This window comes from Varroa destructor, unplaced genomic scaffold (assembly GCF_002443255.2).
Source record: "Varroa destructor unplaced genomic scaffold, Vdes_3.0 BEIS01000005.1, whole genome shotgun sequence".
NCBI lineage: Eukaryota > Metazoa > Arthropoda > Arachnida > Mesostigmata > Varroidae > Varroa > Varroa destructor.
Window position 1 is genome coordinate 29,821,699 of NW_019211458.1, and position 21,263 is coordinate 29,842,961.

Sequence of the window (21,263 nt, forward strand, 5' to 3'; positions counted from 1 at the left end):
TCGCTTTTACACTGCGGCTGACGGCGACAAGCATAAAAAACAGGTCCGTGCTCCTAATTTATCCTTGGGTCATTCCCGGATGGTAGACAATGCCCAAAAAGCTCCAGTACATTCTCAGTCAGGAGTGACACACAGATAGCTTTTACTTCGGGAAAAATTTAGATATAATAACAATAATTATAATAATACTGCATGTTTACGGGGGCGAGCTTTAGTTCCGAATTTGGTGTGGAAGCTGGACCGTATTAAGCAGGACACAGCTTTGCCGGTCTCATAATTGTAACAGCCGTCGTGAAAAGTGCCTGTCAAATGTAGCGAGCCCAAATAGACGTCCCTGCGTGGCCCCCTATTCAAAATTCAGCAATATAGGAAACAATGGCTAGGATGGGTGAGCATCGTTACGTTTAAGCGCGATGAAAACATAATAATAGAATACGGTCTAAAGGAAATATCCCGCAGTAGATATAAATGCCACACGGGTACCTTTTCTAGAAAAGATATTACCAATAGTCTTCAGGAAAATCAATGTGTAACAAGACGTAGCAGCAGAAGCTCCACAAAATTGAATAAAAAATGGATCACAACGACAGCAACGACAAAACGAAAAACGTCAGAGTAGTACCATAATCAACGGGAGCTAAGTCGACAAAACGCTACCGTGGTCTTCTTCGAACAGTTCTCCGAGCATGCACGAGACTTACACACTTCAAGTTTAAGTTTAGATACAAAGCCGATGCGCACTTTGAGCGTGCACTAGAAAGAAAAAAGCCAACAAAATCAATACTGCACAGAGTCAAAGAAATAGATAATTACTCCGTTTTGGGTTCCGACCCACCATCGCGCAAGAAAGGCATTGAATTTCAGATGGGTCAGTGAATGAGCGAACGAGTTTGCATACGGTCATCGGCAGCGTTAATGACACTGGTGGTAACGGCAAGGGCGACATCGGTTGCCATAGCTGGTTGTGACTTCAACAATTAGCACGGTCAGTGTCAACGTTGGTCGCGGCTGTGGTTGCTAACTAAGAAAGCTAAGAAACTAAGAAATAATAACCTACATTTACTCACACTTTATCTATCTACATATCCATTCCGTGATTCACGAGCAAGCAGTCGTGTATCATTGGACATGAGCTTTCCCGTCTCTGATACGTGTTAACAACAATAACAGCCACACCGTCGACAGGAGCATGACGAAGCGTTAAGCAAAAATAAATCTGGGAACTCGCACATGAAAGAAACGCACGACGCCATAGACGTGACTGTGCCTCACAGGTGGAAAGTTTGTATCCATTGGTCGGTCCGTATGTGCGAGTGCGTCAGGATTAGTCGTAGACTGACTACATTCAATCAGCAACATACCTTGGTTCATCCCGGTCAGCTGATCGTGGCGGCGACTTCAATCTAATCTTAGCCATCCAACGGACCTTCTGCCCCTACAGCTGCTGCGATATACTTAGGATAATAGCAATTGGTTACTGACGCACTTGTAGATAGATTTTGTTACAGCCGGTAATTGGTATCATTTCGTCAGTAGGGAAGCCCTTAGCGGGTCCTGCCACGCCATCGATACATCATCGACGTCAACAATATTACCGCCATTCGTAATTATATCTGTGTATATATTTTTTGCACCGTTTTTTTTTTTTTTTTTCGTTGTTACGCTATCATTGTCATCACATCTCCTGATACACGGCGGTAGATCTAGAGAGAAAAGGCTGAAAGATACAGGACAAGATGGATCGGAGAATAAAAAAATTATGGCGCCAATAAAATGAAAAGCGTCTCGTACATTGGCAAAGATCAGAAGAAAGCGGATACAATTCGGTTATGTTAAATTGACAAAAATGACACCGGCATCAGTTTCGACGCAGGCAAAAATATGAAATCAATACCGATAGTTGTAAAGGCTGGCAAAATAAGTAGACCACCAAGGTGTTGATACTGAAAAAATTGCCAGCGTAAAGCATTCAAAAATAATGAGGAAAAAGCCCAATTCCTAACAGAATTAGTCGAACGAATCTTATCTATAGGACGAAGATCCGAGAATTGGTTGCCCGCCACTGCCTTACTGATATCGAATGAAACATGCTAAATCAGACGCGTATTATAGGAACGCAAGGCTCCCGTATCGATAAGGACTTGACAAAATCAGCAACAAGTCAGTGTCCTCAAGGTTGTTCTTCCGGCAAACTAAATTCGTTCGTGACAGCGTGGATCGGAGGGGAGGTTTTCTCTTCGAATAGAAAAAGATCGACAAATATAGAAGAACAGGAAAATAGGCAAAGATTCCTTCTGATTTCCTCTAGTAATTTGCGGAGACTCGGTCCGGTTGATGAGAGTGACCGTCGTCGTGTGCTGGGATACTGAACAATTTTTGGGTTTTGACTGAGGCCAGGGTCTCACTACGTGGACCCGTGTTAGCATGTGAAGTGCAGGATCATATCTCTGTTTAGAGATTTGCCTGCAACGCTGTGAACTGCTAGGACATGAACAGGCCGCAAATCTTAGTTGTTACTATTAATTTTGGTAACAAGAAAACCGGCCGAACTAACTTTTGTACAGGTCGCTGATCACACAAAAAAACTAATTCGAAGTCGGCCTAAATAATCCTGCAATTCCGCGTGTGTATAAACTAGGGCACTGACCAGTTATCTGCCGCCAGGCCATTACAGTCTTAGCGGTCGACTAATATAACATGGCCTAATTCACTAATAGCGCCCGTGTTACTCGTGAATCGAGCCTTGTCGCGATACCAACGCCCCTATTCGTAACGAACGCTGTAATTCTTTTGTTTTTCAATAGTGGTAATCACTTCTAGTAGGTTGCATTATCATCCTGTTCTCTTAGAGAGTAGTTTTCTATGGACAATACCGCATTTCTAGAAATTTTCTATTACGCAGCACCCCCTAATTGCCTTCTATCGCGCGATGAGCGCACGGTGCCGTGAATTGTAACCGTGTTAATCTAACGGGTGCCGACTGGCCTTTTGTATAGAACCTCAGCTTGCATTGATTATTCTTCATCAGCCGTCCGTACATCATGAATGTGGCCTTCCCAACAACGTGGGCTACATTCGTTGAATGTCCGCATCCAATACAATGAATACGCATTTTCCTTTATGCAAAAATTATTCAGCAATTTGATGATTGTACGCAAATCTTATGGGTCGAACGTCACAATACCGTTTACCTCGGTCGCGTTTCGTCCAGAGGTCACCGCCCACGAAACGAGAATCAGTAGACAGATCAGGCGCTTTAAGCCCAAACTATCATAATTGACCATTGCGGACGTCTCCGCGGTAGTACGATCAGATGGGGGCATTGATTTTATGACTGTTCATCGCTTCGAGATCGCAGTCAAGTCACTTGCTCTTAGGGGGACCGTGCTGCTGGTGACGGTGATGGCGATTATGATAATGGAAGCAACCATTAGCTCTATGTGCGGTCACTGTTTAGCTGTGAAACTCTGTTTTTGGGCACTCCACAACAGTTAATCTTCATGTCCTTAACATATTGTGCGTGTATTGATGGTGTCGAAATCATCGTAGTTTTAATCGTACAAACTAATCTATTTGCTCTACTTGTGTTCGTGGCTTGTTTCTGTTCAGCGGGCACGGTTGAATGCCCCCGAACCTAACGCAGTTTTTTTTATCGTTTTTCAGCTACCGAAAGCAATGGCAGGGGCCGACCTACAGAAGGCCTCGTCGTATTTTTTTTATCATTAGCTTTAGCAATACGCAAATTTTCTTGCAAACACGCAAGACATATCAACACGTTTATGATAGCCGAGCGTCCCTACGGGTTTGTTTATAGGTTTCGTCATTATGAACTCGCTAGCAAAGTGGCAAAAAAATCTCGTGTGGCCTATTATCTATTCGAGGGGAAATCTTCAACAGGCAACTATACATCGCCTGTTCAACCAAAGAGAACCAGACCCGATCTTCGCCGTCGAACATGGCCACATTCCAACTGCAGAGCGAATATGTCGCTACGTTAATAAACGACGTCGGTATAAACGGTATGAGGTGACCACGTAAGTGGTAAAGTGAACAAACGAGCTACTTCCTTTCGTTGCATAGCAACACCAGCACTAGCTAAACTTCACTAAAAAGGCAATTATTTCTGGCTATATAATATTTACCCTAGCCACAGTAGAATACACCGGAATCAGCAAGTCAAGGGGGATCGTAGTCGATAAAAAAAAAAAAAGAAAAAAAAAAGCTTTTTTTTCTGAACTGTAGTGTGCCTGTTTAATCCGCTCTCAACATTTATTTGTTCTAACCTCACTTGCACTTGTCTCGTCTTACCGTCTCGTTGTCACTGACGTAGAGTTTTAGCGCCATTTGGCCATGTGCGTTGAAATTACGTGCATGGTGCGGCTACAACTAGCCCAGCGATCGGCAGCGGATGCGACCAGTAATAGGCGTACCGCAATGAGATCGGGGATGAGCAGGAGCAGAAGAAAAGAAGGGATCCGAAAAAAAGTAAAAGGCTAGCGAAATTGAACGCAAAAAGGCCTATGGCCGACAAAGGCAACTGCCGCAGGAAGAGGCGTGCGCACGCGAGCGACACCTACAAGAGCCGAAGCATCTGAGCGGCAACAACAATAGCCGCAGTAGCGAGTCAGTAGCAGCTGCCATATCGACGCCGTCAGAAAAATCGGCAAGACAACAACCGCCCGCCGAAGGAAAGCCTAACTGAAAGTGAATGAAGACAGGACACAGCCGAAGCTGTGATGATTTTGAGGAAGACTAACGACAGCACCCAACGCCTGCTACCCCAGACGCGACACGCTGTACTATAACTATTGCTAGAAACCCTCGCATGATTCCTTGGCTCCTGCTGCCGTGGCTCGTCACAAGCAGACTGACTATTGGGATAATTGGCGGAAGAAACAAGGATCAATGGATCAGCATCAGAATGTCGCATCAGCTTCGGCCAGCCGTCGGTGTCGTACAGAACCAGCGTGCACTTCTCACTGGTTTCGTCCTGCCGCAGTTATCATCATGATGATTATGCTCAAAGTAAGAGCAGAGAACGCGTGCAGACAACGACAACAATAACAAAAAAGGCGAACTTACAATCATTGTACTGTCGCGGTAGGAAACGGTCAAAATCCGATCAAGTGATACGGACGCAATTCGACTTCGTTGAAACTTTTGACACGATAGCATCGCCGTTGGAAGAAATGCTACCCTCTGTAAAAACGGACGATATTTCGATCGTAAATATAACGATGAGGTCGAGATATGGTAACCTCAGCGGCAGTGGTCATCATGAAAAATATATATTACTGTAGCTAGAACTCTATACACAATAACGGAAACAAGCTTCCACCGACGTTAAAACCCACTCACGGTAGCAACATGCTACTTATTATCAGATATATGTATTTTGTGGTGGTACTGTGTGTCTGGGAGTAGGGTTTGACATAAGCTTGTAATACGCCTATCCTGTAATATTTAGGGAACGAGTGAAGTCCAACCGAGAAATTCGTGTCGACTCAATGCCCAAACCAAAACGTTATGGACTGCATTTTTCTTTGACTTGAAACACGAAATGCAGCCAACGTATAGACCGAACGGCCACTTTTAGCCAGCGGGCGAGAGCAATCTAGTTTATAGTAGCAGAGGATTCGAATGGCGCCGTAACAATTGTCAAACGTTTCTTTTGATTATTGCTAGCGTTCTTCGCTTAGACGTTTTGTGCTTATTTTTTTGCAGCTGGCATCGCACGGCAAAACACTGAGTTATAATATGAGCGTGTGTGGCCGTTGTATCTATTATGTTACGTTGATCGTTCCTAGTGTACTTGCGTTTTGATAATATTCATTGTCTCATGAGAGCTCAACATCAGGCCAATGCTCAATTGGTATATAGAGCTCATACGGCTATTTCTTCTCCCCCAGAGAAGTAAGGAAAGAAGCTGGTCTTCACTCAATTCCGTATCTTTCAGCTTTTCTCCGAAGGTGTTCTTTAACTTCAACGTCAATCTAGCCAACTGTCGCCAACAGGGCAGTAACATACAGGACCCAGACAGTATTTAACAGAAAAGCAGGAGGAAGACTCTAACCCGACCCTTTGACTATTACGAGTAAACTATAATAGCTGAAATCATAATTGTCTAATAGTGTATGTGGTTAGTCGTAACAGACGCCGTCGGAACTAAATCTTCGACGCAGTGCAAAATGAATTAGACAGCGCACAAAAAGCACGTAAGTCGCGCCCACTAGCGGCAGTAGCCGGCAACTGCGACCCACGCCGCCATTAGCGCCCCGGCGCGGAGTAATGCTAACCACACAAACGCACGACAGCGCCCCAATCGGCGTGTCCATTACGCAAATTAGAGGTACAGCGACTGCCATTCGTATAATTATGTATATAACTAACTACGTTCGCCAACCATGACAGATCTACGAGAATCTGGCAAACGAGCTAGAACAGTAGAATCTGTTAGTGACTATATCGACGCAATTGTGTCTCCACCCCTCTACCTGCTTCACTAGATTCAGCCTGGGTTTAGTGCACCCTGCTGACAAAGCAGTGGCCTTAAGACTAAAATAGTGCACAATGTACGCTCTACTATTTAAAGGAGATAGGTGATGTGTACAATAGTAAGACGCCGGACAGCAAAAATCATCCACAAATCTCCAATAAACGCGACATGTGGGACAACAAAGTAAATAGATATGGACACATATAATTCTGCTCATCGCTGACCATCCACTCTTGCTTTTTTGCGCTTTTTACAAGTCTGCGTGATACTCTGACGACTCTGAAACGGATTAATTTGCTCGTTCTAATTAAATCGCCGGTAGAATATGTAAACGTAATTGTAGTTGTCTTCGTAAAAAAAAAAAACCCTTTATTATTTTAGCTTATAAAAAAGAGTCTCATTCAGACCTCCGTATTAGGCAATAATTCCCAGTAGTTCTCGGACACCACTTGCTTGCCCTTGCTGCTGCTGCTGTTGCTACTGCCAGAGTTTCCACCACGCTGGCACACTTCACATGGTTCTACATAAAACGACCAGAGTTAAAAACAACTGTCCAGGAATCTACGGAGTGAGTAATTAAAGGACCATGTCCTCACCGATAAACGTAGTCATTTTTTTAATCTACAAAAGGCTGTCACTCGTCGTTCCATTATCACCGCTGTCTGTGAGTTACTTCCAGACAACCCATCCACTAATAGTGGGTCCTCGTGCGTTTTGTTAGCTGGCGGGCCCTTGCTGTCCCGCGACTTTTATATTTGGACAAAAACAATTTAGGCTACAAATTTTTCCGTCCAACTCAGCGACAGAATCTCTACATCTAACATTAACATAAACTTCAATTTTTCTTCTACTGCCGGCAACTTTTACCATAAAAAGGCTAGCAATACACAAATGTACCCTGTCGCCAAGGCATCATCATCTCTCAGTCCCAGTAAGTGGTACTGATTAGTACCCCGGCAGAGGCGAGTGCCGCTACTCGAAATGTAAGTTAGTATTAACGTTATCGGCCATTCACGCTTTTCAAGTGTCGAGGTCGTTTTACATAGAGCATCAAATGGTAAAACTATCTGCTGGCAGTCCCGATGACCTGTTGGTAACGTTCCCTTACGTTGGAATCGATACTACTATACCGTACTCAACATAGTAACAAGAAATTGCCTTTATCTAATTATTATAAGTGTTGCTTTCCCATATTGATATATTATTTGCCATAGCAAGTTTGCAAAAGTGTACGTAAAATGCAGTTGTGTATGCATACACCGCATCGCTGGATGCAACTTCCATTGTAAGTTTGCTCCTTCTCGAGCGTTGGCTAGCTGCCAACCACCTAAAGCGACTGGGATACTCCCTATTGAAACTAATCGGCCGATGACAAATCGAAAACATCCTACTTTCCTTCAAAGACACCAGAAACCCAATTCTTGCTTGGCCGCACAACTCGATTTCCGAATGGGCAAATCCAGCAGGGGCAAAAGCGAATTGCCATCATTTAAGTTAACGTTCAATTCATCATCCACGCAGACCACGAACACAACATGCGTTGCAGGCACTTATGTCTCCATTACTATTCTATTGATGCTGTAGCAAAACTACTACGCTATCGACACACCGGATACCTCTGTGGTTCACTTTTCCACGCCATCAATAAGGTGCGATAGAGAAAACAAACACAGGTTCGTTAAATCAAATAATGGCGTAAGTTTCTACGACCAGTCATTGCTGCCATTAAGATTGTCCTAATCAAGCAGAAGTTTTCGCAAGTCTGCGATCCTTCATTTATCATTTTCCTCCCTTTGCATCCCCACAGTCACGCCCTCTAGTGCTCACCGCACAGATGTATCTTACGCCTAGTCAAAAGCTACCGGTTTCACCGTCTCAGAAAACACATGACTCCGTAAAGATTGCCGGTAGCAGACGGTCGGAATAGCGGACGTTCGGCGAATCGACAGGGCGCAACGCTTGGTGACAGTGCAGCTTTCAATAGCAGATGATCAGTACGGCCTATGAGGAAGGGGTGAAGGAGAGCTTTCGCTAACCAAACCATACGAGTAACAGGGAAAAACAACCGTTAAGCATTTCAATGATTTGCTTGCATTTACGCGCAGAGGCCGCGTTAAGCGGAATAAACATTGGCTAGACGAAAACGTATGGCGATGTGTTTGGCAATAAGACAATCATAGTAATTACAAAAAGCTTACTTGTACAATACAGTCATAGCAGTATATCTGTGTATATATAGGAATAGCGTTGTAGCGTCGTAAGCCTTTCCCTTAGAAACACGGTGCGTAAATAGAATTTTGTCGCAAAGCGCTTTGTGGCGATCGCTCACCCCCGAACACGTCCGTCGGATCCTCTCGTTGTAAGAAGGTCCGAACAATGCTGATGCTACAGCCAAGCGTAGGTTACGTTGCCAAATGTTAGAATCGCCATAACGAGCAAGTATAGAAAGAGCGCAAGCATAAACTATTGTAAACAAGTCAGAGAAGTCGAATGTTTTCGAAACAGTAGGTAAACCTATATAGGAATACGGTGCTATGTATATATTATCGAAAACAACGCCTCAAATAATAAGTCCAAAGCAGCAAAGTCCAATACATTGATCATACCAAGCACTAAGTAAATGTTATCTTCCCCCAAGTTTCTTACATCGTTTTCTGCCGTTTTTGCATGAAACGCCACAGCTAAACAGCAAACATGTGATTCGCGTAGATACAGATGGTAAATCCGCATTTCAATAATAGTGCCGTATTACTTATCAATCTAAAAATAACCAGAATTACGGTACGCTAAAGTCACAATGATGACGCCCAGATTGGCCTCTGGCGCCAAATTCAAGCTGGCCTTGGACAGTCATCAAATAGACTCCCGTCGAAAACAACGAGACGAAACGAACCGAAAGTAGACATTGTTATAAGACAGAAAGGTAATACAGGCCAGATAATGCATATATCGAAGAGATGATGTTAGTAATAATAAGTTAAAGAAAATACAGTAGATATTATAGAATGGTGTTGGTTCAAAGTGATCAACAATCGTCAGAGACTCATGTGTCAACGAGACATTTGCGAATGAGCAAATTTGCATTGCGCCGTATAGTCCTACCAAGGCCTCGCATACGTGAGCGACAACCCACAACAGGGCGTCACGGTTATACAACAAATGGCCACTTAAAAACTCTCGCTTTTTTTCTATCAGTCATTCATGTTGACATTCTGCCATCTTCAACAGCCATTAGCGGGCAGTAAGTGTGTACTGTGGATAGCTGTTTGACTGTAATGAAAAGCATAAGGGCACCAAGCAAACACAGAAAAAATATTATGCTACAAGGAATGGTAGTCATAAGCAAATCATGAACATCAGCATACGTATCAGTACCCATCGATTATGTTCGTAAGGTTTGTTCGTGCCGTGAAAAAAGTTATATAAAAGACTGTCGAATGAGTCGCTAAAAAAAAAAATAGAAAATATCTAATTATTTTTACGGGCCTAGTACTCTGCGATAGAAGCCCTAATCTTTTTCCGACAAACACTTCCAGCTGGCATTAACCACAATTGTATGAACGTAAATTCCCATTAAGCCCTCTCAACTGCTTCCTATTACTGCTGCTGCTGCTGCTGCTGCTAGCTCTGCAAATTCACTCAGAGCCAACAAATTTAACGCCGATGTTTTTTGACCGCCCTGCTGCTGGCACCCCCTTTATTTGCTCCAATCCTTCCTTTGTTTTTCTTACTTTGCATGGTACGTCCAGCGAGAGACTTTTTCTCCCTTGCTGTCGCTATCTGCTTCTTCTCCTCCCTCCGTTTCCCGTTGCCCAACTGCCCCGCGCTCTCTTTTTTCCTCCATCCTTATCTATTCCGAGCTCTTATGTCTCTAAATAGGGACACGTTTTGCAACTGCCCCTTCTTCTTTCTACCTAAACTACTGCATATTCGGCGTCCTAACGGCGTCTCCTGCCTACAAATATCGACTGCTCAATTCGGTTCAGCCTGTCACAAAGCCGCGGGTCTTGGATATGTGACGGCACGCTGTGATTACGCTGTAGCGTTAGGTGACTGTCTGTTTCTCGCAGCCCTAGTAGCCTTCGGTCTACGGTGGGCCACCGAGGAGAGAAGATTCGCATCGCGTGCCACGTTAAGGCAGAGAACGCCACTCAAAGCAGAGCAACCTAGTGCTCAGGAACTGCTGGTCATGTAAGCGACTGCGGCAGCAGCAGCGTCACGACCCACAATAGCCATGGAAAATAGGTAGTAACTCATTAATTCGCATGTGCCTGTCGCTCAGCCAGAGCTGGCTAGATGAGCGCCACCTTGTCTCGGTCATCCTCGAGTGATAAGTTTCAGAGGAATCTTCTCTGTCGATAGTCAAACAACCCTTACGGCCGTTTACCACCACAGTTCAACAAGTCTGGCTGATTAGCCGTCGTCTGAAATTGCTTCTGACACAATACGATGGGGTTAGCAAACTGTTGGTTATAATAAACGTGCGTAGCACGCATGGACTGCGAAATAATGACCAAGGAAATGATAAACCTTTGGATGTTGCGATAAATGCAGCTAAGCAAGACCATTGCTTAGATTCAATGGAACGGAGGGATACGTTGAAGAATAAGCGTTTTGTCGGCGACGAAACTGACTTGCTTAATTAGCAAGGATGATGCTTATATATATATATATATATATATATATATATATATATATATATATATAATTTACTTATTGTTCATCTTTTATTAGCCTTCGGCTGGTTTTTCTGTTGGTGGGAAATGTTTGCCGAAGAAGATATGCGGGAAAAAAGTTTCTAAGTAATCATCTCAGGTAAAGCATATCAAAATATGGGAAGCCGATATATTCGGCTTGAAGATGATATACCGGTGAAGGACACGCCGGCTTCGTAGTTTGCATTGCAGATTTTGGCCTGCCAGCCCGCGCCATCAATTTATGATTAGTAAAAAATAGAAAGAAAATTAAAAGAAATATACTCTTCGTCCTCATTTAGTTGTTTCGTTTCGCGGCTTGAGGCTCAGCTCGACCCTGTGATACATACAGTCCTCAGGGAAGCTTATTCCCTGATCATTAGTTTGCGATCCGTTCTGGTCAGCAGCAACGGTCAAACTGTAACCTCGTCGCCGCTACCCTCCGCCGACTCCCTTGTTCTCCCTAACGCTAAAAAGGGATATTTTTTGCGGCAACAAACTAGTGCAAAGTAGTGCAAAGAATGACTCTCCCTGGAACGCCGACTTACAAGCGAACAAGCAAGCTTTTCTCTGCAGACACGCAATGATAATGCAGCAACAACAAAAGGACTATTCGACCGTTGCCGTTGTTGAATCTGTTAGTCCTACACAGCTCACTACTATTACGGTGCGCCCACAACAAAACGGCCGCTTATACATATGTAGGTACACGACTTGTTAAAGAAAACAAATTGAAGTTCCGCAAGACTTCTGATCTTCAATCCGTGCACTGCCAGCCGCCGTACACCTCACTGAGCGGGCAGGTTCCCGGCGGTAGACACCGTAGCCTGTACTGTATCTGAGCAGCAGTAGAACACGAGGTAAGGTCTGAAGTTTGTGGAGTCTGACGAGAAGCTGTACAAGGGAACACCGGATCGAAGCGGCAATTGAAGTACCTCGGCGGCTTCGGATGCTTAAGAGCATCTTCGGAGAAAAGCGACCGCGGGCGAACAGGCGTGCAGATCGTCGACGTTGCCGGCATCGAGCACGATATTACGAAGAACAGAACGAAGTCGAGTGGACGTAGAGTACTCCTAGATAGTAATAATAGTGGTCGAAGTCGCGGTGGTTTCGAAATAGTGGTGGTGAAATAGCATTTTGTCGCCTTCAGTTGTAACGTGGGAAGGATACGAAAGCTATCGAAATTTCTAGTCAGTATCGGATAGTGCCGCAAGTGGCCTGCAATCGACCTGCTCTGACAAACTCTTTCAGATCGAGCGTTGTCGCTTCGCTGTTGCATAATGAATAATTAATGGCGCTCTCCTATCTAGCAGTTCGGTAATATCCATAATAATTCAAGTTTAGAAAGTCGTCCTTACATTTTGGATTACTAGATTGAACAAAGACAGTAACCAAAGGTGACACAACAGAATCAGCTAAAAGAGGATATCTGATTATATTAAATATGATATAACACTATGATATAACAATAAGTTACAGCCGATATGTGACGAACTATCACAGCAAACGATTACAGTGGCCATAATATCTAAGTAAACTGATTCGAATAAGCCGTCTGCTTCATCAATTTCCAAGCCCATTTTTAAGTTAATAGGAATTATAAGCCTGCTACTAAGATATGAATCTCTCGATATTAACACAATTATTATTGATCGAAATTAAAGCTCCTAATATATAATGTTATATATATACACTCGTCGTCTAGAAGATCTGCTTCGTTAGCTCAACGGCCAAACACTTCGGCTCCAAAAAGTCGGATCAAGCGGTCAGCCATATCCCATGTGTTCTTGCTTCTTCCTCTTCATTGTTTTTCTCTCCCCTACAAGTCGCGCCCTTGTGCAAAGCACCGATCAGTTAGTTACGCATGAAGGGAATTGTCTCGGGAGTTTCTTAGAGGGCGGTCTGCCAATTTATACTGAAAAAGCGTTGTCTGATTACATCGGATCACACACTTAGAAAGGTTTAAACTCTTTCCATAGGATTAGCACAGGATAGTGTTGTTGTTGAGTTGTTACCGTTGTTGCACTCGACTCAGTTCAGACGAACTAATACATGAACGGTGAATCCATAGAACGTCTGATCTGCTCCGATACGACCCAAGGGACTAACCTGCACACTCCTCGATTCGAAGAAGTTGCAATGGGAGTACAGCATCTTGCCAGTGCTGCTAACACCGATAGTCACGGCCGCAGCAAGCACGGTGGTGCGCACATCCGTGATACTCTTCCGAGAGTGTGAATTTGCATAGGTATCAAAGAAGGCTAATCTCGTACATAAAGGGTACAGACAGACCTCCCCTATATAGACATATGCTTCAGCCACCAGACGAAAAGTTCATATATGTATATCTATATGTATGTATAGCAAGAGGTGTAGACCAAGCGTGAAAAAGTGTGGAGGTGACTTCGGGCTAAAGTTTCCTTCCAGAGCCTCAATACGTTAGATCGTCAATGCTTTCTTCGTGTTGTTTGTTTGCGCTCTGCTATGCGTTGTGCCTCACCTCATCGGTCGATGCTGTGGCCTCATATCTCAAGGAAATTTTGTTCATGAGAGAAACTGTCTGGCTGACTGGCAAGCCGAGAAAATTGATAGACTAATAGCCTCTACTCGTACATTTGCGGTTTACGGCAAAGTCACAACACAGCACGAGCATTATCACCTCAATAAACCATTACTACCAAGTTCATCACCGACGGTCACTTTCAGGAAAGCATCATTGGTATTCAGCAAAGATTCATTTTGACCTGTTTTGGCGACCGGCCGATTATTTGGCCAACATAATCGGTCAGCCGATCCCGGCCGGAACCTAACACAATAGTTCGTCGCATCTATGATACAATCATTTGCTATAAATTCGATCTGACAACAAATTGTTGCCATAACATTGCAAGTGTGTGCCCAACTCTTAAACGCTCTCCACTTCATAACATGGCGCAGACTGTGAATAGAACGGGAGAAGACTTGGGCATATCGCAGCACGTGCAGGCGCGAAAACGTGCGGCATATGCAAACATCGTCCATTTAATTACGTTACAGGTAGAACGAAGTCAAGTATTTTATTCGATTTGCGTCAGAAATGTGTACGTTATCCCCCCTACCCCTACCCCCCGTCTAAAGTTTAGGTGTCATCACTTGGTCTACATGTTACTAATAGTTTCATGTGAGATGTAGCATTGATATGCGGTGGTGCAAGTAACATTCAAAGCTGCTTTTACTTCTGTCGCTCCTTCGCTCGTCCATTGCGTACACATTATCAACGCGCTATAAAAAGCAATCGAAAAGGATAAATCCATGATTCTACGACGACCTCTTACATATCGATGTCTTCGCGCGTTTTCCCAGTCAGCAACAAACTCTCCCGAGTTATAGAACTGTTTTTACAACTATTTCCATTCCTCGCGACCCCCGTGAGCTAGACTTGTCTCACTAAGTATACAATTGACGTATCATATAATGACTAAGCATCATCTATGTCAAGTTAGTCGTAGCTTCTATTGGCCATACATTCATAAACAGGGTGAAATTCTGAGAGAGCTTCTAGAACCAACAAACTTTCGTGTAGTATAAACTCCCTTTCCTGGTAAACGGGCGCATGAAACCCGAACGAGTGTCGATGGACGTAAGGTTGTTGACTTGTATTTAAATAATTACTGCAATTAAAGAAGTCACTTGCCAGCCTTGCAGCCGTATTAACAGTTGTTCGACTGTCGCACTCCAGATACGTCTTCACACACAAAACGATCGTCTTGGACTATCTGACAATGTCCTGGTTCTCAAATGCCTAACTATTATCCAACACTCGACCGAGAAGATAATAACTTGAAAATAAAGACGTACCCTCACATAAACTGAAGCTAAGAAAAATCAATTAGGCCAGGTTTAGATGTCATTATTGAAATCTCTCTATGGGCAAAACAACATGCAGTCGGCAATCACTGACCTGCTTCTATCGGCAATCAGAACCCTACGGCCGTTGAGCCCGTGTCCGATCGAAAGCAGTCTTTGCAAGTGAACTCATGTGTGCAACTAAAAATGGCGTACCCTTAAAAAGTACACGTTCTTCGCTTATGGAAATGTTGGGCTTTCGGACACGCGAAAAACTTCTTTTCATTTACAGTTAGTCTGGACTCCGGAAATCAGCTTAGACGCATGTCTACAACGCTCGCCGAGTACTGAAACACTTGTCCGCGCTACATCCGCCTTCGTTGGCTGACGTCGTTTCTGTTCTCTACTTTACGCACGTAAAAACCAACCATTCGAACCATCTAGCGGACTGTAAATAGGTCGACAGCTTTTATTGCCTTGATTAAATGGGTACGTGCATCATACCGACGCAGTGTCTATACGTGATCCCTTACCTGAATACTGGCATGTGGTTGGTCAATGAAGGGGCCGCATCGAATTGCCAGCGCGTCGTGCTTCACGCGAGCCACGCCACCACCAAACTACTAGCAGGAAAATATCGTGCCGATTAGTAAACAAATAAAGTGCACGATAAATGGAGCTCACGAAATGTATTACAATCCAGTCGAGTCCGAACGACGAGGCTCTCGAATTCAAATTATCCTCCAAACGGATCGCGTTCATAAAACAGAATAGAGGATCTTATCAGTTATTGCTCGACGAAAGGCATCGTCATCGGTGACTCGCTATCGTTCGCCCGTCGGCCACTCCAGGCGCGCTTCAATTCAGTCGTCTATGAGCGCTCCCGATGCCAGTATCCGAGTCCGCGCACAGTCACTGAAGTATACGTTCACTAGCACCGCAGAGGAACTTGTACAAGTTTAATCTTGTAGCTTGCAGTATTTGCACGGGCAGTAATGAGCAATAGTTGTCGCTGCTTCTTTATGCTTACCAACCTGACAGAAATAGGTTCACTACCGGGTCGGCCATAGAACATTGAAGACAAATTGTACAAGAATACATAACGCAGTCACGCCGGCCCCAAAGAGTGAGGTTGTCAATCGCGTTTATGTTTGTCATTCGATTTAACTTCCGCGACAGTAGAATCGATCCTTGTCATTGGCACATGCTGTCGCTATATTGCAGTAATTCTCAGCAGAGACATTCGTAGGATGTCTTCTCTGTCCGCTGCTCTCGTCAACTTATTCGTTTTCGCCAACAGACGCCTCTGCTCGACCACCAATCCAGGTTAACGAGCACACTTCAACTGAGCTCCAAGCTCTGCTTCGAGTGTTGAAGCTCGCGCCGAGCGAGGGCCAATTCGGGAGAGGGTACTGCTTTTAGCCGGCGCGAGCGCCAATCACGCTTCACCTTTGATAGGGCTTTATTTGGACTTGTGGCGCCAAGAAACTCGTCGGTCGTCGTTGTTCGTCCCGTCTGGTTATCGCGGCTCCCTTCTGCCGTATCTGCTGCTGCTTCTGCTGCTGCTGGCTGGCACCAAGCACCTAAAATCTGAGGCCGTCTAGGATACAAAACAGACGTGTATAACAGGGGTCGTATGTGGTGGCACTGTATCGTCTAGTGTGTCTACATGGTGGATTTGGCCATTCGTTGCCTTGCCAGCTGAAGTAGTAACAGGAAAGAGCCATAGACGACTCGACCTATGCGGGCGCGACAAGGATCACGGTCGTAGCCGCAGTGGATGCGATATACGTGCCGTCGTTCCTACGTAATACGCTGCATGGGACAGACGGGAAGAAACTGACAGCAAAGGACAGACTGCGAAATGAAAGAGTTGCAAGACGACGGCGTACACGAACGTAGTGTAGTAAACGTAGTACGGAGATGACTCATGTAAGCACGTTTGTGTACTCACACCCGTGGGGGAAATGGACGCCCGTGCTAAGTACAGGCGTGCCGTATACAATGGGGTGAAACAGAAAATCGTAGAGCAACAAATTGACAACGAACTAAAGAATGTATGGGCTAGACTCGTAGAACAGGGTAGAAACGTATGCAATATACGAAAAATACATTGATAACCTCTAGATAGAAATAATTTAGGGTTAACGGCAATTGTCGAAATTGATACCGTTATTTGCATAGGTAACAATAGGGTAGTTGGCATTCGGGAAATATAGCTGCCGGTCAAACTCGTTTTGATTATCCCACCAATTGTTCATAATTAATAATTATACATTGTTAATAATTGATAATTATACATAGGTTTGTAAATGTGCTTTTCAGCAAAATCAATATGTTTCTCCTATCACACGTACAGCAGCATTTCGCCGTAGGCGTATTACAGAATGCCTAATCATCTCTCTTTGACCATGACGAATCTGGGTCTAGCTAGAAGCTTTATCCGCGACCAGATCCGCGCAGACTGTCAGGAGTGATTGTTGTTCGATGGGCAATGGCGTACACCTCTTTGTTTCCGAGTCCATCGATGACGGTCTCCTATAACAGATATTGTCGGATAAGGATCAACCTACCGACCTTTGCCAGTAATTGCTAAATTGTCCAAAAACCTTCGAAAGTTGTCGTTTGAGATACATTTACACTGCATGGTCATGTACTGTTTGTAAAGTGCGGCTAATAATAATACTAACTTACCTGTATTTGCTTTGACGTGAAAGAAACAATATCTTATAACTCAATAAAATAAGTTAATTTAATTTAGCGACTATGATGCGTACGGCAATGCGATTCAGGCAATTTTACTGAACCAACCGAATTTATAAAGTTGGCTTAGTGGTTCGTTAACGTCAAGTTAACTTCTCCAACAATTCTATAGCCTTTATATTCGGTAAATATGTACTGTTTTAGATCAAACTCAAGTTTAGCGTCTATTTGACATTCGCACTTTGTTCTGTAAATACGAACGTGGACGGCATATAGCGTTCGCCTCCCTCACTGTGACCTGGGTGTCTGTTTTGTAAATACTTCCGCCAATAGTCGACCAAGCTTAATCGTTGCCATCTGTTAATGACTAAAAATCATCATCTAGTTTGGGATAGGCGAACATTATGTGAGTCTCTTCCGATTTGGTTTTGCCGCCGTCACAGATTCAACATGAGCACGCGGCCTAAACTGGCCTATCTATCAGTCTGGTGCTGTAAATAATTTGTGTTTGCATACGTGTGCGTCTTGCGGGACTCACGTGCTTCGAACGTAGAACACCTTCCTATAATTAATTCTTGTCAATATCTTTCTCAGCCACAGCTGGACGAAGAAACCGCTTCAAATCTGTGCAGAAATGTGTGCGATTATGGTAAACGTATGCTGGCCCAAGCAGGTTATAACTTTTAGAGCGCCATATGCATAACGGGCAGAAAGCGGCAACAGATTTGTTACGGCATACGTTACATGTACTTTATTATATATTGAAACATTACATATATTTTCCTTACAGGTAAGTACTTACTTAGGTAAGCTTACAGGGTCTCGTTCGAGTCCGTGGTCGAGCTCAATGTAAAGGGCTGACGCTGTGGTTTCCGATGACGGTATCCGATACCGACACAACGTAACAACACACAAATGAACTTATGGTTTCCTTTCCAAATGAACTTATGGTCTTATGGTTTTCTTCCTTGAGCATCATAATAGTGACGATTATTGGGGCACTTGTTTCAATCGTAAAGGATAGATTTATTTAGTTTAACTAATTCCATCAATAATATAGTGTCCTATAGGACTTTTCGTACGGAAACTTTGAACCCTTCTGTCTAATCGCAATATAGCCACGAGCGTTCACCTGGGACGCGCGTTGTTAGAAAGATGCGTGACGCATAATTTTCCGGCAATCCGTCTCTAATAGCAGATCTGCCCTACATCTGGAATTTATTTACCAATGTCAAGAGCATATCCATGCCAATATTTGGCCGTAGGATCCCAGAAACCATCGCTGAAAATCATTGTCGCTCCCACTCCACAATTTTGTCAGTACTAACTTTAAAAAAGCAAAAAAAAAAAAAAAAGATTTGCAAACATCTCGTACAAAAACGACTTTTTCTAAATTCATCTGATTAAAGTGATTACAAACGTTTATGGTAGCGCTTGTTACTTCAAATGCTACTCATATAGAAACTTTACCTCAGAAATTATGGCATCAAATTGAATTATTAGGCAGGATCATATAACGAATATACATATATATATATATTTGCCATTATTAAAAATGTCTTAAGACGGATGATCTTGCCAGACTAGACTTAGTAGGTAGTTAGACAACACAATATTCGAGTTAATGGTAGTCAGCGTTAATAACAAGTGAGTAACTTATTTACTCATGGTCCCGTAACCGTAAAATTAGGCTCTATGTTATGGTTATGTATCGCCTTTGTAGTACCGTTAAGGCCGTTTTCGCACTACGGGGTCAGAATGAAATAGAAACTATTATTTACACTTTAAGCGGTTAGACACGATGGCGTATAGTGAGGTTTCACGGTGCGCACGAGGTTTATGTGTAGATCCGCACAAATTTTAATTACGGTCTTGTTACTTCCCACTAACTTTTACTGCTTCATCCATTAGGGTAGGAAAACTTTTAGCTGAAAGGGCGGACGAGGGTGTGCAATGGTCTGTACTGCTTGTCGCTGCATAACATTTATGCAATACATGCGAAAAGTGTCAGACAAACAAAGGTCTAATAATCTGTGTAATGGACCTGAGGAACCTTCAAAATCCATACGATCTTGTTGCCTACTTATTTCTTTACATTTATGGCTAAGCTGTGCCAATGCAAACAGCGGAGGCGCATTTATAAAAGTCGTCTTTCGCAGCGGGTGTAGTTCCATACAGTTCGATCAGTTCTACATTAGCCAGTGTTTTGACCTAACTGCTTCCTCAGTCTGTCTGACCTTTGGTAAGGGGACCTCAACAAGGTAGCCTTTGTAGCGCTGCTCAAATGGACTTATTTTAACCCATCGCCATTGGACTTCGATTACAGAAGGGATCTTTGTATTACCTACCACGATTCCTACTGTTCAAACGTACGCGCCTGCTAAAACGGTGCCTCAACAGACTTTTGACTCGTTTAACGACAAGTTACAAATATTCATTATTTGCGAAACGTCTCATCTACTTGTACACGTCTGACATTATTTCCTGACTTGTCGTCGTCGTCGTTGTTGGCAGTACTCCTCTCCTCGATGTTATCTGTACTTCGTGCGAAGACCTAAATTCTGTTCAGTGATCTTCCTGTCTTCAAAGCGATTTGGTTTAAGAAGAAGTTACGGGAAAAAGTTTTATTTTCGCACCCCCTCCCGTGCTAACAAACTGATCTACATAGTTGGGTGGACATCGTGACGCAGTCGTAAAACACGAATCAGCCGTTACTATCAAAAGCGAAAAAAAAAACACAGAAAAACTCAGCTGTTGTAGCAAATCGCTAGCAGTGCCTTAACTTATGGTTCGGGAATCAGCAGTGCTTCAAAGGATCTAGCCGTTCTCGAGCTGGATGAACGGCTCGTTATTATCGTCTAATAATTTGGCCAACCGTTTTAGGATTTATGAAAGGTGGCAGGTAACAGAGATCTGTATGTTTTTGTTGGAGAAAATGGACCAATCCATTTTTTATAAGAAGGAAACGTCGATTTAAAACTTGATTATCACTAATTAACTTTTCGAAATGCACACGGTTCAGAAATTCAATGCAATTCGGATTGTTTCTTCGACCATACCTGAAAAGACTAAAGGAACCGTATGAGACGGTTAAATATTGTTTTACATTTCATCGAACCTTTGTTAGGCAACCGAAAGAATAGAAAATTTTTCCACAGTCTTGGCTGTCTTAAAGTTACATTTTCACAGACAAACTGGGACCTAGTTACCCTAAAGTAAACGTTACGTTGTAATAGACTGGAAGAACTGGGTGGCCAATTCAATTGGAAATGTGTATATCTGTTAGGTTAAACAAAAACACCTTTTTGTGTGGTTGTTTTTCAAGGACATTTTAACGACTCAGTTGCGGATAATCACGATCACATATTAACGTTCGCCATGATTAATTATATGAAACAAATCAATACGATATCGATCCGACGAGCCACGATAGCTATGTAGGTTTCGGTCCAATCAGGCACGGCGCTACCCTCCTCTCAACTGAAATGCAGCTCGTGTGTGTACTTGAACCCGGCCCCTATTCAAAAGCCGGCTTCAGACTGCAC

The 21,263-nt window shown here is 43.5% G+C and overlaps 1 protein-coding gene across 4 annotated transcripts in view; it reads right to left on the bottom strand.

The window, feature by feature from the left end:
- LOC111250861 (uncharacterized) overlaps nt 1–16,334 on the bottom strand; it is a 101,865-nt gene extending 85,531 nt beyond the window's left edge. For 2 of the 4 annotated variants that reach the window (XM_086990043.1, XM_022806763.2), the window contains exon 1: nt 13,691–14,126. Coding sequence is in view for 2 of the 4 variants with exons in the window: in XM_086990044.1 (XP_086846170.1) it covers nt 13,691–13,716 (26 nt within the window). In the remaining 2 variants the exon portion in view is untranslated. Of the gene's footprint in view, nt 1–13,690; nt 14,127–15,548 lie in introns of those variants that run through there. The other 2 variants (XM_022806765.2, XM_086990044.1) reach the window with 2 other exon arrangements.
- Between the last annotated feature and the right edge of the window lie 4,929 nt (nt 16,335–21,263).